Source organism: Rhinatrema bivittatum, chromosome 3 (assembly GCF_901001135.1).
Source record: "Rhinatrema bivittatum chromosome 3, aRhiBiv1.1, whole genome shotgun sequence".
Taxonomy (NCBI): Eukaryota; Metazoa; Chordata; class Amphibia; order Gymnophiona; family Rhinatrematidae; genus Rhinatrema; species Rhinatrema bivittatum.
The window spans coordinates 283,219,903-283,237,961 of NC_042617.1; the positions used below are offsets into that span (position 1 = coordinate 283,219,903).

Here is an 18,059-nt window from a genome sequence, read left to right on the forward strand (position 1 = left end):
TCACTGGGGCCTTCCATTCCTAGACTTGCTGGCAACTTCTTGAAATGCAAAAGTTCCTCTTCTACAGTCGCAGGAGAGATCCATGGTCCCTAGGAATAGATGCTCTCATACAGGTCTGGACAGAAGACAGATTGCTTTATACCTTTCCTCCATGGTCCTTGCTGGGCAGGATAATTCGCAAGATCGAAGGCCACAGGGGGTTAGTACTCTTGGTGGTGCCAGACTGGCCCAGGTAACTGTGGTAAGCGGATTTATGACAACTCCTGGTGGAGGCCCCCCTTCGCCTTCCACCTCACATGGAGCTGCTTCAGCAGGGCCCGCTTCTTCATGAGGATCCAACTCTGTTCTGTCTTATGGTTGGGCCTTGTTAAAGCGTGGTTATTCCTTTGTGGTGATTGCCACTTCCCTCCGCGCTCGCAAGTTCTCCACTTCCTTGGCTTTTGTGCAGGTTTGGTGAGTTTTTGAGGCCTGGTGTGAAGAGTGGGGTGTTCTTCCTCATTCAGTTAAGGTTGCAGGATGGATTGAATAAAGGCTTGGCCCTTAATTCCTTGAAGGTGCAGGTTGCGGCTCTTGCCTGTTTCAGATGCCTGGTGAATGGTGTTTCCTTGTCTCATCCTGATGTGGCCTGTTTTTTGAAGGGAGTGAAGTACCTTAGGCCTCCCTTGAGGTTACCATTGTTGGACTTTTTGGTGGGCCCTACGTTCAGACCACTGCCTAGCCTTTCCTTATGGTTGTTGACTTTGAAGACCATGTACCTGGTGGCTATATGTTCTGGGGCATCAGATTTCTGAGCTGCAGGCTTGTCTTGCCAGGAACTGTTCTTTCAGGTGTCTTTGGGGATGTTAGAGCTGCATACTGTCCCATCCTTCTTGCCTAAGGTAGTCGGACTTTCATTTGAATAAGTCCATCTCCTTGCCATCCCTGGATAAGGTCAGGGATGCGGAGGAGTTATACCTTTTGTGCTCCTTGGATGTTAAGTGTCTTGTCGTACAGTATCTGGAGGTCTCGGAGTCTTTTCGAAAGATGGCTCGCTTGTTTGTTCTCCATGGCAGGAGTAAGCAGGGCGCTCTGGCTTCGCAGACTACCATAGCTCATTGGATTAAGGAGGTGGTCAAGGCCATGTATGTGGATGCTGGAAAGCCGTTACCTATTCAGGTTAGGGTTCATTCCTCTAGGGCTCAGGCAGTATCATGGGCGGAGATTAGTCTGTTGTCTCCTGTCGATATCTGCTGAGCTGCGACAGAGTCCTCCTTACACACTTTTTCCAGGTTCTATCATCTGGATGAGCAGGCCCAGGAGGATGCAGCCTTTGCACGTGCGGTGTTGACTGGACTAAGGGCAGCCTCCCACCCTGTTGGGGAGTAGCTATGGCACATTCCACTGGTCCTGAGTCCATCTATCTACATTCTAGGAAATGGAGAAATTACTTACCTGATAATTTCATTTTCCTTAGACAGATGGACTCAGCTTCCCGCACTTGGCTGCCGCACGAGTGTGTCAATAGTCCTCATGTGAGCTCTGGGTCCCAAGGGATTACTGGTAAGTGTTCATCCAGTCCCTAGCTTGGGGTACCTAGAATTTTGTGTGAGTTCAGTGTTTATGGTTGGTTGAGTACAGTTCTGGTTATCTGTGTTTAATCAAGTTTTTTGCTAGTCTGTCCACAGTTGCTTTTGAAGAGAATACGGGCAGGCTGGGGTCACTGCAGGGTTATATATACTGTGACGTCGGCTTGCTCCGTCTCCATCTGCTGGCAGGGGAGCATAAACACACTGGTCCTGAGTCCATCTGTCTACACTAAGGAAAACAAAACTATCAGATAAGTAATTTCTCCAGTACCGTGCACACTGTCAAAAAGCATGTAAGCTCAAAATATCCTCATTCCTCCTTTCTCCCACTCTCTGTCCTCATCCAGTTTCCACCTCACCCTTTCACCCTTTTTTTTTTTCCATTTTCTTTAGAACTTGAAGACAGTACACTGGAATGCCAATCCATCTCGTCCCCTCCCACCACGGCAGAGCTACAGCGAGGCACCTCCAAAGGAGACCAAGAAACCAGCCGGCAGTGATATGCACCCCAATCACCAGAACAGCCCATATCTTAGGGAGGGGGGGGGGGGGTAGAGGGCAGAAATTACTTACCAAGCAATAATTTAGTGTCTGTGCATTTTCCCCCCCTTTCCTCTGTTGTAGTGTAGGAAACTGCCTGCTGCCACTTCTGTTGGTTTTATTGCATCAATGGGGGGATATTCTGAGAATATTACAGGACTTGGGGGGAGGTGGGTGGAGAGGGTGAGCAGATAGCTCACGTATTCATAACTGCCTGGGATTTTTCTATTCCTGTGTCAAAGCATTCTGGGATCTGTAGTCTAGAGGAGGGGTAGGTTGGGTAATTGCCAGGTTCTTATGGTCTGGTTTGGCCTCTGTTGGAAACAGGATGCTGGGCTTGATGAGCCAGTTTGGCAATTTCTTATGTTCTTATGCAATTCCTATCCTCGAGCACTGCAAACAGATGATTTTCAGGATAGCCACAATGCATATGTATGAGGTATATTTGTGTGCACTGCCTCCATTGTACACAAATATAAGTCATGCATATTTATGGTGAATATCCTGAAAATGAAACTTGCTTGTGGCACTCAAGGACTGGAGTTGCCTACCCCTGTCCTAGTGTCTCAGTGGGACATCACACAGGTATCCAATCTCAAAATGGGAGGCTTTGTTTTTATTTTATTTTAAAAGATCAAACACTGTCCCCGTATTTATTGAATTATCTATTCACCCTGTACTGGTTCAGACTGGAAATTTAATAGCACGGTTCCTCAGAAAGAGAATGCCTCCCTGTAACACCTCTGGCTGTTCCAGCTGTGACTGCTCTCCCCTGCATATGTACGATAGTCACAGCTACTACTTATGACTGCATTCCCTGCTTAGCCTAGATTTTAGACTTGAAAGACACAGCATTTTTATATTTTTATATGTTCATTTTTTATGTTCTGTTCATGGGGAAGCAGTTCTATAATGTTCACACCAATAGAAATTAGACTGACTGACAAGAAAGAACTAACCAGTTACCTTTATGTGATAATAACTGGTAAATAAAATTAGTTTGTTTGGGAGATAATTTGTAACCATAACTATTTGCTCATGCAGGCTAAGAACTAGTAAGTGAGATTATTCATGAGGGAGATTGCGTAGGCACAAACTTAGGTGGGGCAGTTGTGGAGCGATCAATACCTGGTGCCTACACTTAGTTACACTTGTCTGGTGATTCCTGCTTGAGAATGGCTAGTGACAGTATGACCAGGGTTTTCAGTTCAGCTTCTGGCTTTATGACTCTGGCTTTCTTAAATGAGTGAGCTTTTTTTTAGAGGATAGAAATCATAATTGATAAGCTTTGGGTGGTTTTGTGTGCCGACCGTGCCTCTCTTGGAAAAAGAGAGGGTGGTGGGGCAAGTGGCCGAGCTGCTGGTTCTCTCTTACAATTATAATGGGACCATCGCACCTCAGGACCCAGAGTTTGGTTTGTGACTGGCTAACGGACAAGCTTTGTATAACAACTAGCCCAAAGCTCTGCTGTAATTAGCACTTATCCCCTCAAAAACAGGCGGCACTAACCCCCCTCCACCCATTCCTATCCCAGGGCAATTAGATACCATTTTGTCTCTGCCCTAGGGCCATGTACTGTGGTAAACTCTAGAGAATTAGCAACTTTTTTTTTTCTTTGAACTGTGTACAATAGATTATTTATTTTGTTATTTTGAAATACAATTTTATTTTATGGCTTATTTTCATTGACTGGTTTGACTACTTTGTTAAAAAAAAAAACCAAAAACAAAAAAACACTTGTGTTGTGCTGTAGGAATGGTATACAGAGGAGAAAGAATGTGCTCTGATTTTCCATTGGTATGCTCTCTCTGCTATAGGCAGGACAATCAAAAGAGAAACCTGACTGTAACAGTGATTATACAATACATAAGCATTTCAATTTACATAGCCCCTTTCATCCAACCACTAATGTAAAGTGATTTTACTGACACCATGCTTTATCACTTTGTACCCACCCCCGTATCACTGAGACAGGTCCAACCCTTCCACTGTTGACAAGGGGGCCTGATTTAATGAACCTTTTTCATATACCCAGAAAGGCACAAAAACAAAAAACCTAGCATGACATGAAAACACGGGGAAGGTATGCCTACAATTTTAGGGGGAGGGTTAAGTCACCCATCATAGGAAGTTACAAGCAGCTGCACATCCATTTTTCATATCAAAGATGGCTCTTACCGATGATGAAACAAATGTTTTGAAGGCTGGAACATTAACAGAGTTAAATGGTATGATTGGTAGACATTTATGCAATTAAAATGAGAAATTACTACTTACCTTATAATTTCCTTTTCTTTAGGACAGTCAGATGAATCCAGAACAAGTGGGTTATGCACACCTACCAGCAGATGGAGACTGAGCAAGCTGATCTCACAGTACATCTCCCCCTGCATTGACCTCAGCCCGCCAATATTCTTTGCAAAAGCAACTGTGGACAGACTAGTAAAAATAAAAACTCAATGAAAAACAGATAACTTTGTCAATACTCAGCCAAACAGCCAACAGTGAGCTCAGATAAGAACATAATAACATAATAACACTAGACTAGGGACTAGAGTAACACTTACCAGTAATCCCTGTAACAAGTAGGCACACAGGAGGAGAAAATGCAACCACATGGCAGCCAAGGGAGGGAAGATGGATTCATCTGTCCAAAGAAAAGGAAATTATCAGGTAAGTAGTAATTTCTCATTTCTTAGCGTCCAGTCAGTTGAATCCAGAACAAGTAGGATGTACCCAAGCTATTCCCGAATTGGATGGGAGGTTGCCTGTGGTCCAGACAAAACCGCATGCACAAACGCTGCATCCTCCCGGGCCTAAACCTCCAAGTGATAATACCTGGAAAAAGTGTGTAAGGAGGACCATTTTGCAGTTCGGCAAATGTCGATGGGAGACATTCTTACTTCTACCGATGATGCTGCCTGAACCTGAGTGGAATGAGCCCGAACCTGACTAGGTAATGACTTCCCAGCACCCAAGTATTCAGCCATGACTACTTCCATAATCCAGCGAGCTATTGTAGCCTGCGCGCCTGGCTCTCCCAGTCTAGTACCGCTGTGAAGGACAAACAGGTGATCCAACTTCCGCAAAGCCTCAGTAACCTCCAGATCCCTAACAATATGTATCCCTCTCTTTATCCATAGACAGCAAGGAGATGGTCTGATTCAAACGAAACTCAATGACCACCTTCGGTAACATGGAAGGAACAGTACACAGCTGTACCACCCCTGGAGTCAGCTGGAGAAATGGCTCCTGATAAGACAAGGCCTGCAATTTGTACCTGCCGAACAAATTGCCACAAGGGACACCATTTTCAAAATCAGCAACCACAAGGACAGAGTATGTAGCGGTCTAAACGTAGGGCCTGCCAAAAAATCCAAGACCAAATTAAGACTCCATAGGGGCATCGGAAACTGCAAGGGAGGATGAAGATGTTTCACTCCTGTCAGAAAACAGGCCACATCAGGATGGGCTGTCAAGGATCCACCATTTACCTGACCCCTGAAACAGGCGAGAGCCGCTACTTGTACCTTTAAGGAATTAAGAGCCAAGCCTTTATTCACGCCATCCTGCAAAAATTCCAACATAAGTAAAATTTGACAAAGGAAGAAAGACTACCTCGATCCGCACTCCAGGCCTCAAACACTCTCCAAACTCGAACATAGGCCAGGGAAATGGAGAACTTTCTAGCTCATAGCAAAGTAGAAATCACTGCCGCAGAGTATCCATGTTTCAGCAAGTAAACCCTTTCAAGGGCCATACTGTAAGACAAAATTATGTTGGAGCTTTGTGAAGGACAGGTCCCTGCTGCAACAGGTTCCTGTGCGCTGGAACTCGACGAGGCAAATCCACCAGAAGCCTCCACAGATCTGCATACCATGCAGGGCGGATTGGCCTATCAGGGGATTGGGCATCCCCCGGTGGGCCAGTCGCTCTGGTAACGTGGTATCTCCTGGGCTGGCCTGGGCAGAAAATCCCCAGGCTGATCTTTACCCGGAATCTGCCCCTGATACCACGGTCTCCTGGGTCAATCTGGAGTGACCAAGAGCACCATTCCCCTGTGGCGTTCAATCCTTCAAATCAATCTGCCCAACATGGGCCATGGCGGAAAAGCAAACAGCAGCTTGTCTTCTGGCCACTGCTGCACCAGGGCATCGATCCCCAATGACTTCGGATCTCTTCTGCAGCTGAAGAATCATGGAACTTTCGCGTTGCAGAGCCGCCAACAGGTCCAGGAATGGGAGACCCCAATGATCCCGAATCAGCTGAAACGCCTCGTCTGACAACGCCCACTCTCCTGGGCCCAGACTCCCTCTGTTGTGAAAGTTTGTTCTGACATTGTCTTTGCCTGCAATGTGGGAGGCTGAGATCATCTGGAGATGCCCCTCCACCCATTCCATAAGTTGATCTATTTCTAGCGACACCTGCTAGCTCTTGTTACCTCCCTGCTAATTGATGTAAGCCACGGTCATTGCATTGTCCGACATTATTTGAACTGATCGACCTTGCAGCCTGTCGCTGAACTGCAAACATGCTAACTGACTGATGTTCCAAAGAGACTTTATGTGCACTCCAGTGCGCTTACGCCATCAACTCCTGACAGTGAGGTCCCCAACATAGGAGACTCATATACATTGTCAGTACTAGCCAGTTCGCTGGGGACAAGGAAACTCTCATCTGTAGATGATCCACCTGCAGCCACCACTGCAGTTGGGAGGAGAACTCCATCAGCAGGTAGAGCCAAACAGAATAGTCCTGAGACTGCGGATTCCACCAAGACAGCAGGGAGCGCTGAAGAGGATGCATATGTGCCCTTGCCCACGGTACCACTTCCACTATACAGTCGGGCGCAATGTGTTCAAGAACAGACAGATTTGAGCTACGAACTTCCGAATTCGAGCTTCCAGCAAGAACACCTTGCCTTGCTTTGTGTTTAACCAAACCCCCAGTTATTCCGGCGACTGAGTAGGCTGAAGGCTGCTCTTGGCTAGGTTCACCACCCAGCCGAGCTCCTGCAACAGGAAAATCACCTTGCAAGTTACCAGGCGGCTCTCTCTCAGCGACTTTGCATGAATCAGCTAGTCATCCAAATACGGGTGTACCAGGATTCCATCCTCTCAGTGCTGCTGCAACTACCACCATTACCTTGGAAAAGGTTCTTCGCGTGGAGGCCAGACCAAGGGCAGCTCCCGAAACTGAAAGTGGTGTCCCAGAACTGCGAACCGCAAGAAGTGTTGATGCTCTGGTCGAATGGGAATGTGAAGATACACCTTGGACAGATCCAGAGAGGTCAGAAATTCTCCCGACTGTACAGCCATTATCACAGAGCACAATGTTTCGCTGTGAAAATGCCTCATTTTTGACGTTTGATGCCTTTGAGGTCCAGGATGGGACAAAAGGAGCCCTCCCTTCTTTGGCACAACAAAATAAATGGAATATCACCCGTATTTTCTTGAGACATGGGCTCTGGGACCACATAATCTCAGACTGAGGAGCCTTGTCAATATAACATCCACTGCCTGCTTCTTCTGTAGGGAGTGGCAGGGAGATGCCATGAACACATCCTGAGGAATACTGTGAAACTCCATTGCATAACTTTCTCTTATCACCTCCAGGACCTACTGATCCAATGTGATCTTGACCCACCTCTGATAAGAGAGGTGTGACCTCCTATCTCCTGTTCCCGGGGGGTGGGTCAGGAGAGACCACCACCCGAGCCTGCACTGCATCTGGACTGTTGGAGACGAAAGGACCAAGACCTACCAAAAAGCCGAGTCCTCTGAAAAGTTGCTCCTCTAGAGGGACGAAAATGCCTGGATCCTCTAGAACAACTTGTCATGACAAGGGAGCACTGTGCCTGTCTCTTATCTTCTGCCAAACGAAGAACTGGAGATTTGCCCTACTTACTGGCCAGTTTCTCTAACTTCCTACCAAACAAGAGCGAGCTGTGAAAAAGCAGTTTGGTGTAGGGATGTGAATCGTTTTTCAACGATTAAAATTATCGTCCGATAATGTTTATATCATCTTAAATCGTTATAGAACACGATACAATAGAAATTCTAACGATTTATCGTTAAAAATCGTTAAATCGTGTTAGTGCGCACTAACTCGAGTTAGTGCGCACTAACTCCCCGTTAGTGCGCACTAACTCGATTTAGTGCGCACTAACTGAAAATGATACAAATAAACACTTTCCAGGTCACTGAAGGTCAGTTAGGAATGAATATGTGTTCCTATTGGCTGGCTGCCCTCTTATCTATTGATATTACCAAGGTTACCACTGAGGTGATGGTTGGGGGGATGGGAAATGGAACTGGAAACTAACGAACACCAACAGAAAATGAAACAAAGTGTTCACACTTCCCAGGTCAGTAAAGATCACTTAGGAATGAATATGTATGTATGTATTCCTATTGGCTGGCTGTGCTCTTATCTATTGATGTTACCAATATGGTTGGGGGGATGTGAAATGGAAACAGTTGGAAGCTTGACAAAAAAAGTAATGTAATGATCAGCACTCACGTGACTAGAACTTGTTTGTTTATTATTTTTGTTAGCAGGCACCTGAAATGCTAGTGCATGTTGAATTTGCCAATCACTGTGCATTTTAGAAAGGTGGTCCTGGCTGGAACTGTACACAGTTCAAATATATGTAATTGATTGTTGGTAAGTGTATTTTTTAAGTAGCCACACTGGCACCAGTATGTTTACTTTTCCTCCTACTTAACTCACTAGCTCAGCTTTGTAAGAAGGGCTTCTCTGCTTGTGTGTTGTTTTTGTTTGGTGTGAGGAGAGCAGAAACATCAGATCTTTATTCAATCTACTACAGTCATCTCTTACAGTGCCCTATCCCTATTAATACCAGGAGTGTTGTGATCTTCCTGCACACAGTGCCCTAACCCTGATACCAGTCTGAGACAGCTCCCTCCCTGCATTACTAGTGAGAGGCTGGCTTCACAGACAGGGGGGAGCTGCCTGACCCTCACTCCTGACTTCCCCCATGTCCCAGCTAGTGAATGGTGTGTGGGTGAGGGGGGGGGGGGGAGGATGGTGAAGTCTGAGACAGCTCCCTCCCTGCATTACTAGTGAGAGGCTGGCTTCACAGACAGGGGGGAGCTGCCTGACCCTCACTCCTGACTTCCCCCATGTCCCAGCTAGTGAATGGTGTGTGGGTGAGGGGGGGAGGGGAGGATGGTGAAGTCTGAGACAGCTCCCTCCCTGCATTACTAGTGAGAGGCTGGCTTCACAGACAGGGGGGAGCTGCCTGTCCCTCACTCCTGACTTCCCCCATGTCCCAGCTAGTGAATGGTGTGTGGGTGAGGGGGGGGGGGGTGGATGGTGAAGTCTGAGACAGCTCCCTCCCTGCATTACTAGTGAGAGGCTGGCTTCACAGACAGGGGGGAGCTGCCTGACCCTCACTCCTGACTTCCCCCATGTCCCAGCTAGTGAATGGTGTGTGGGTGAGGGGGGGGGGGGGGAGGATGGTGAAGTCTGAGACAGCTCCCTCCCTGCATTACTAGTGAGAGGCTGGCTTCACAGACAGGGGGGAGCTGCCTGTCCCTCACTCCTGACTTCCCCCATGTCCCAGCTAGTGAATGGTGTGTGGGTGAGGGGGGGGGGGTGGATGGTGAAGTCTGAGACAGCTCCCTCCCTGCATTACTAGTGAGAGGCTGGCTTCGCAGACAGGGGGGAGCTGCCTGACCCTCACTCCTGACTTCCCCCATGTCCCAGCTAGTGAATGGTGTGTGGGTGAGGGGGGGGGGGGGAGGATGGTGAAGTCTGAGACAGCTCCCTCCCTGCATTACTAGTGAGAGGCTGGCTTCGCAGACAGGGGGGAGCTGCCTGACCCTCACTCCTGACTTCCCCCATGTCCCAGCTAGTGAATGGTGTGTGGGTGAGGGGGGGGGGGGGGTGGATGGTGAAGTCTGAGACAGCTCCCTCCCTGCATTACTAGTGAGAGGCTGGCTTCGCAGACAGGGGGGAGCTGCCTGACCCTCACTCCTGACTTCCCCCATGTCCCAGCTAGTGAATGGTGTGTGGGTGAGGGGGGGGGGAGGATGGTGAAGTCTGAGACAGCTCCCTCCCTGCATTACTCGTGAGAGGCTGGCTTCACAGACAGGGGGGAGCTGCCTGACCCTCACTCCTGACTTCCCCCATGTCCCAGCTAGTGAATGGTGTGGGGGTGAGGGGGGGGGAGGATGGTGAAGTCTGAGACAGCTCCCTCCCTGCATTACTAGTGAGAGGCTGGCTTCACAGACAGGGGGGAGCTGCCTGTCCCTCACTCCTGACTTCCCCCATGTCCCAGCTAGTGAATGGTGTGTGGGTGAGGGGGGGGGGGGGGGGATGGTGAAGTCTGAGACAGCTCCCTCCCTGCATTACTAGTGAGAGGCTGGCTTCACAGACAGGGGGGAGCTGCCTGACCCTCACTCCTGACTTCCCCCATGTCCCAGCTAGTGAATGGTGTGTGGGTGAGGGGGGGGGGGGAGGATGGTGAAGTCTGAGACAGCTCCCTCCCTGCATTACTAGTGAGAGGCTGGCTTCACAGACAGGGGGGAGCTGCCTGACCCTCACTCCTGACTTCCCCCATGTCCCAGCTAGTGAATGGTGTGTGGGTGAGGGGGGGGGGGGAGGATGGTGAAGTCTGAGACAGCTCCCTCCCTGCATTACTAGTGAGAGGCTGGCTTCGCAGACAGGGGGGAGCTGCCTGACCCTCACTCCTGACTTCCCCCATGTCCCAGCTAGTGAATGGTGTGTGGGTGAGGGGGGGGGGGAGGATGGTGAAGTCTGAGACAGCTCCCTCCCTGCATTACTAGTGAGAGGCTGGCTTCACAGACAGGGGGGAGCTGCCTGACCCTCACTCCTGACTTCCCCCATGTCCCAGCTAGTGAATGGTGTGTGGGTAAGGGGGGGGGAGGATGGTGAAGTCTGAGACAGCTCCCTCCCTGCATTACTAGTGAGAGGCTGGCTTCACAGACAGGGGGGAGCTGCCTGACCCTCACTCCTCCGGGGTATTGTGATCTTCCTGCACACAGTGCCCTATCCCTGATACCAGGGGTGTTGTGATCTTCCTGCATGCAGTGCCCTATCCCTATTAATACCAGGAGTGTTGTGATCTTCCTGCATGCAGTGCCCTATCCCTATTAATACCAGGAGTGTTGTGATCTTCCTGCACGCAGTGCCCTATCCCTGATATCGGGATGTGTGCAAGAAGATCACAACACCCCCGGTATCAGGAATAGGGCACTGTGTGCAGGAAGATCACAACACCCTCAGTATCAGGAATAGGGCACTGTGTGCAGAAAGATCACAACACCCCTGGTATTAGGGATAGGGCACTGTGTGCAGGAAGATCACAACACTCCTGGTATTAATAGGGATAGGGCACTGTGTGCAGGAAGATCACAATACCCCTGGTATCAGGGTTAGGGCACAAGTTCTAGTTACATTGACTGATCACATTACTTGTTTTGTCAAGCTACCAACTGTTTCCATTTCCCATCCCCCATATACTGTCAGTAGGAAACTTGGTAACATGAATAAATAAGAGGGCAGCCAATAGGAATACATATTCATTCCTAAACTGACCTTAACTGACCTGAAAAGTGTCAAATTGTATCATTTTCAGTTAGTGCGCACTAACTCCCGTTAGTGTGCACTAACTCGAGTTAGTGCGCACTAATCGGAAAAAACGATTTTTAACGATTTTTTAACTAAAAAATCGTGCCTAAGACGATTTTCTTGCCCTGCCACACGATTTCTATCGTTAAGACGATATGGAAAACGATTCACATCCCTAGTTTGGTGAGATTACCTTGGAGGTTGCATTAGCCAACCAGTTTCTCAACCATAACTGGTGCCTGGCTGCCACAATCAAAGCCACCTCTTTGGGCACAGTGTGGACCAAATCAAACCCACATCAGCAGCTGGTTCCATAACTGACCTGGATTTATGCTGGAGTCATCAACCTCCTAGGAGAGAAGTAAAGAAGAATGAACCACCAAGGAACAACAGGAAGCGATCTGTAAGAACATTGCCACAGTTTCAAATGCCTGCTTAAGGATAGTCTCAATCTTTCTATCTTGAGTATCCTTCAAGGCCGCTCCTCCTTCCATGGGAAGAGTGGTCTGCTTTGAGACTGCATTTACCAGCGCATCTACTTTCTGAAAATGTAACTGCTCTCTCATCACTGGGTCCAGAGGGTATAGACCTTCCAAAATCTGATCCCCTTTGAAATTAGCCTCTGATGCACCCCACTCAAGATCAATCAGTTCTTGAATGGCTTCCAGCACAGGAAAAAATAAGAGGCTTTACCCAAGGAAACCAAAATAGGATTTTTCTTTTGGCTCAGAAAGGGGATCTGCCCCAGGAACTCCAAGCATGGTCTGGGAAATCAAAACTGGCAGTTCATCCCTGTGAAAGAACCACAACATCGTTCTATACGGTTCCACTCCTGGAGGGATTTCCCCATCCTCAAGGGAAGCAGGATTGATGTTATCATCGGTGCCATCTGGATATTCAGCCAAAGGAGACGCTTTGCTTGGGGACTACTCCGGCACAGAACAGAAGGTCCAGGTAAGGGTCCCACCTGTGCCTCTGCTCTAAGAGCCTGGGACAGAATCAAGGACCGTGCCTGAAGAAAAGATTGTAACCCCTGGAAAAATTCTACCCAGGAAAAAGTAGAAGTATCCAGACCGGGAGGTACCTGAGCACTACTCACTGAGCTACCTTCCCCTCTTGAGGAATCAAAGAAGTTCCAAATTCAGGTGCCCCACCTGCCATATCTTTACCCAGACCCACATCGGCCTGGGAAGAACCAGGCTTAGCAAAATCAGAGGAAGACAATTCACCCTGAGCCTCCAAACAGCGCTGGCACAATTCAGCAGGGACTCCTGGCTGAGATGCCCGAATATGACTAGCAGTGCAAAGAGAGAGGCGGTTAGGCTTCTTAGGCACAGGTGCCATAATAGCTGACCATGCGATGAGCAGCATGTGAAGGCATGCATCTAGCTGTTTTCTTTTTTATATATATATAGGCACGCAACTAGGTGCCCAAAAAAAAATGTATGTGCCCAGCACTTATGCGACACACCTAGACGGCCAAAATGAAAGTGCACAAAAAATTTAAGCATACAGCCACTTGTGCGCCAATGGTCGTACCCAGCCAATAGGTGGCACTGAACGTAAGCGCTCAGAATTCAAGGCTTTACCTTGTGTCCAACAACTGGATGCACAGCGAGACGCACACCCCGGCCTGACAAGCCTGTAGAGGGCAGTCTCAGCAAGTGCATGAAAAGCTCGTGCGGCCTTCCACCCTGCACAGTGAAAACCCTCGGAGTGGGGCCTAGCCAACAGAGTCTGCTCAACCCACCTGGCTGCCCAAGTCCCTCGCCCTCCCACAGAGCAGGATGAACGTCAGAACGGCTCGCCAAGCTCAGAGAGTGGATGGGAGGAAGCCCTGCACAGTAAAACCTTCTACTAAGTTTTCTATTTTTTTAAACTTACCGGAGCTCAGTCTTACCTGGCTGAGTACAGAGACGGTCTCCAACTGCGGGGGGAGAGGGCATGTGCTATCATCACCGCGCTCAGCTTCCTGCACACCCTGCCTTTCAGCTGCTCAAGCAGCTATGTCCACGCCGGCAAAACCAGCTACTGGACCAAGGCACTCATCTGAGGGACCACAGAAATCACCTCAGGAAATCTCAACTGGTGGAGGGACCATTTGTTATCACTGCAGGAGAGCAGGGCGTTAATTCTATTTCCTGAATTCTCCTTAAAACTGAAGCAATCCCTAGTGGGGAGATGCATGTCCACCATCTGCTGGAGACAGAGAATACTGGGGGGCTGAGGTCACTGCAGGGGTATGTGTACTCAACATCAGCTTGCTCAGTCTCCATCTGCTGGTAAGAGTGCATAACACACTTGGTCTGGATTCATCTGACTGGATGCTAAGAAAATAACCCTTTTGCATTCTCTTAGACAGAGGTTCAGTAAAATTACTGCTTCATATGGAGCCTAGGGGTCATTAGGGGCAGATTTAAATGCTACTGGTTTTGTCTCCTAGAAAGAGGTGTCAGCAAATAAGGATCTCATGCCCCATCTAGTCTGTGCAGTTGCCTACTGTACAGCCTTGACTTTGCCTAGCTTTGTTTTTGGTAAGGGCCAGATTAGAGTGGGCCTGCTGAATCAGTGCCAACCTATAAGGGATGCTAAAGCATCACCATTGTTCCATAGTGGCCACCCCCCCCCCCCAGGGGACATGCTTTCCTGTGATACCATTATCCATGTTTTACCCAGACCTCTAATAGTGCAACACTAAGCACTGCTGACCTTCCACCCATCTCTTGTTCTGTTCTTGGTGCTACTTCCTGCAGATGGAGCTAGGGCTACAACTCCCAGCCGAGTCTAAGGTATGGAGGCCGGCTGCAGGGTATGACAGAGCATGGGAGCTTCTCCTCCTGTGGCTCCAGCTGGGGCACTGGATGACCACTCAGTGAGACATCGGTGGGGTGGGGTAGGGCTTTTAACTTTTAGCACCCGTCCAAGAACAGCACATGCTCCACCTGGACCATTTCTGTCCTTCCACCCCCACCCCAGATAAATGGGCATACAGACATAAACACACACAAGCACACTTTTGAAAAAAAAAAAAAAAAAAAGCAAGCTAGAAAAAGCCTTAAACACAAATACTCAAAAAAATGCAGAGACACAACAAAAAATATGCAAACACATAAAGCCTTAAACTGGCAACCCCAGAGACAATATGTTAGGATTTTTACCAGGAGAGCCCCACCACCCAGGGGAATTAAAGGCAGTAGACCAGTATCTTAACCTTCAGTGCCACAGGGATGAGAAAACCCAAGGAACACTGTCAGTTTTCAGTAAGGGAACTACTCCCTGACCTGATCAGAGTGTTTGAATCATAGGGCTTCTCTGTTTCTTGCTAACACAACAGTGAACTCTAGGAAATCTTCCTGAAATCTGTGCATGTGCTCAGCCTGCCTGGAATCCTGATGGGACCTTATCTGCTGCGCTTGGAGCCCAATGACCCAGAATGCACACATTGTACCTGAACTTTCATTCCTTTGTCAGCAGCTCACAACCCCATCTTACTGGACAATTTGCAGGAGCAAAAACAGGGAAGCTGCAATGAAGCAGGAGGAAGAATAGCCTAGTGGTTAGAGCAGTGGCCTATAAACCAGGAGACCAGGGTTTGAGTCCTGCTGTCACTCCTTGTGACCTTGGGCAAGTCACTTTACCCTCATTTGCCTCTGGGGATAGAAAAATACCTACATTACCTGAATGTAACTGGTGTGATATCTCAATTGAGATCAAATGTCAGTATATAAAAATAAATAAATAAATAGACAGCTGCCCAGAGCTCCTCGTGGAACAGAGGGTGGCCATCCAGGCTATGTGGGCCCTGTTGCACACCATGTGCAGTTCTGGGGAAACATGTTGCAGAGCCCACAGGAAAGCAGAATTGAACCACTGGTGGCACCATTACCCGAGAAATTGGATGGAACTGTAAAGAACTTTTGTGTTAACTATTGTTTTGATCAAGGCCTCACACTTATAGGATGGACTCCCTCACGGGACACTGCAGGAATCTGGGTGTTAAAACGTGCACTGGATTTCAGCACACATTTTTAATGCCCAGATTAATTAATTTTTTTTCTTTTTAACTCCCAGTGTAGTAATCTAATGCTATACAAATGCATTGGGAGTTAAAAATAACTCATTGAATAGGACTCAGAAAAGGAGGGGATAGTGTTCCCGACAGTCGCATTAGCCACTGGCTCTGCCCCTTAGCCGGTTAAATCCAGATTTTTTTTTTAATTTTTTAAACTTTGTTCATTTTAACGGGTTTTAAGTAGTGCTGGAAACTTAGCCCCCATCTCTGAATGTGGAGATAAGTTTCCAGCGTTAAAAGAGTCTGTGCTTGGCCAGTCTGCATTGGAGAGTACTGCTTAATATGCCCTCAGCTGCATGGGATTTCCATGCGAGGGTGCTAAGCAGTACTCACATTTTAGAATGTACATTTTAAGAGCATTAAAATCCTTGCTGCATCAGCAAGGTTTCCGTTCAAACATGGGCAAAGCTGTGCCTTGGCCTGCACGCCCCTCTCTCTGCTCTGAGAGAGACTCAAGAGAGTTGATCTGCTCGGGAAAGGCCCCTACCATGAGTCGTACCCCTCCTGGAGCAGACTAGTCCTCTGTTAGTCAACACAGAACAGTTTGCAGCCCCAATATTGCAGGTCTCTGGGGAGCCAGACAGGGTCCAACTTGCTGAAACACGTCTCGTCACCTTGCAACTAGAACATGCATCATGACAGCACCAGGGAATTCAAATAGCAAATGACAGCCGATCCAGACAGGCACAGACCAGCACTCTATTCCCACTTTAAGAGGGGGGGGGCTGGTGAGCCAGATCAAAACCAAATTTAGAATTTAACATAAGACCTCCCTGCCCCTCAAAACACTAATCACATTCTCTATATTGACGACATGCAACCACCTCAAAAACAAGACTAATTCATGCAAAAGGCAGAAGGAAAGTGGGACCCTCCCTGGCTGGAAGAATGTCTGTCGAAAAAGGACTGAATAGTGCTATCAGAAAGGAAATTACATCCAGATATTTTATTTGATTTATTCAGAGTGGTTCTGCTATGACTCACAGCTAGCAGGTCATTTTGGCACATGAAGGACCAGCACCTTGATAAATCATAATTCCTGGAGGCCATGAAGAAACACCAATGTAAAGAGCTACACAGTCATGCAAAGCATGCGTTGGGGCCAAGATACCTTGGACAAGGCCATAGAGCCTTCTAGTGCCGAGTCCAGCAAGACTGCAGGAGTTACCCTCCACCCAGGTTCATGCTACTATTCTGGTAGTAATAACCTCTAACTAAAATGGCACATTTCATAGCAAGCAGTTGACTCCAGTCATCCACAAATGCCCGGCTATTTGTTTTCTTCTTTTTTTTTTGGACTTGGCAGGTTCCTTTTGCTGCTTTGGGTTCCATCTTAATCAGAACCATGGCAGAGATCTGCCCCTCAAAACACTTATCACATTCTCTATATTGACGACATGCAACCACCTCAAAAACAACTCATTCGTGCAACTAGTACAGCAGATCCAAAGGGCAGAAGAAAAGTGGGACCCTCCCTTGTTTTCCCCAAGGAGAAAATTACTTGCCGGCAACCCTCCCCAAGAGCTATTAATTTGGTCAGGATTTGGAACCACGCTTTTAGATATGTAGGTCCTAATTTGTGTGTGTATATTATTTTGTATTTGTTATATGTCTGCAGTGATTTTTGTTCTTATTGTGACCTGCCCTGAGCATTTTTGAAAGGATGAGATAAAACACTAATTACAAGAAATGAATTCACAACTGGGGTTGACAAGTGGCTCCAGATTCACCCAACAGTGTTGAGCCAGTCCAGAGCTTACCCCATTGTAGAGTTACCTTTCTTAGGGACAGCAATAGGGAAATGAGAACTACAAGTCCCTGTATGCAATGGGGTCTGGACTGGCTCAACACTGCTGGCTGAATCTGGAGCCCATTGGCAATCCTATTCACAGCTACCCAGGGATTCTCCCTCCCCCCTGTTTTATATCACCTCCCCAATTACTTTAGTCTGGTCATTGCAATGATGGTCTTGGGCTGGGGGCCAGGCACTAGGGCTCCTCCTGGGGCTCTGAAGCAGGCCACTACCTATCATTACACAATGATTCTCTCACCTCCACAGGGGCTGTGAGTGCTGCTCTGCAGCATCCCCAGCCCTGGCTGCCCCTTTCTTGATCACTTATACCCTCCCTTACCATAGCTGACAGACATAGCCACAGAACATAAAAACACACATACATTTATAAATTGTGCTATAATGTTGTGTTTGACTTCTGTGAAAAACCTAATAAATATATTGATAAAAAAGAAAGAAACACGCATACATA

General features: G+C 47.9%; 1 protein-coding gene across 2 annotated transcripts in view; it reads left to right on the top strand.

Moving 5' to 3' along the window:
* The window catches only part of NAB2 (NGFI-A binding protein 2), a 51,185-nt gene extending 46,647 nt beyond the window's left edge, over window positions 1-4,538 (top strand). For both annotated transcript variants that reach the window (XM_029594876.1, XM_029594878.1), the window contains exon 7: window positions 1,959-4,538. In XM_029594876.1, the coding sequence (XP_029450736.1) occupies window positions 1,959-2,065 (107 nt within the window). In that variant the 3' untranslated portion in view covers window positions 2,066-4,538. The remainder of the gene's footprint in view (window positions 1-1,958) is intronic.
* The last annotated feature ends 13,521 nt before the right edge of the window (window positions 4,539-18,059 follow it).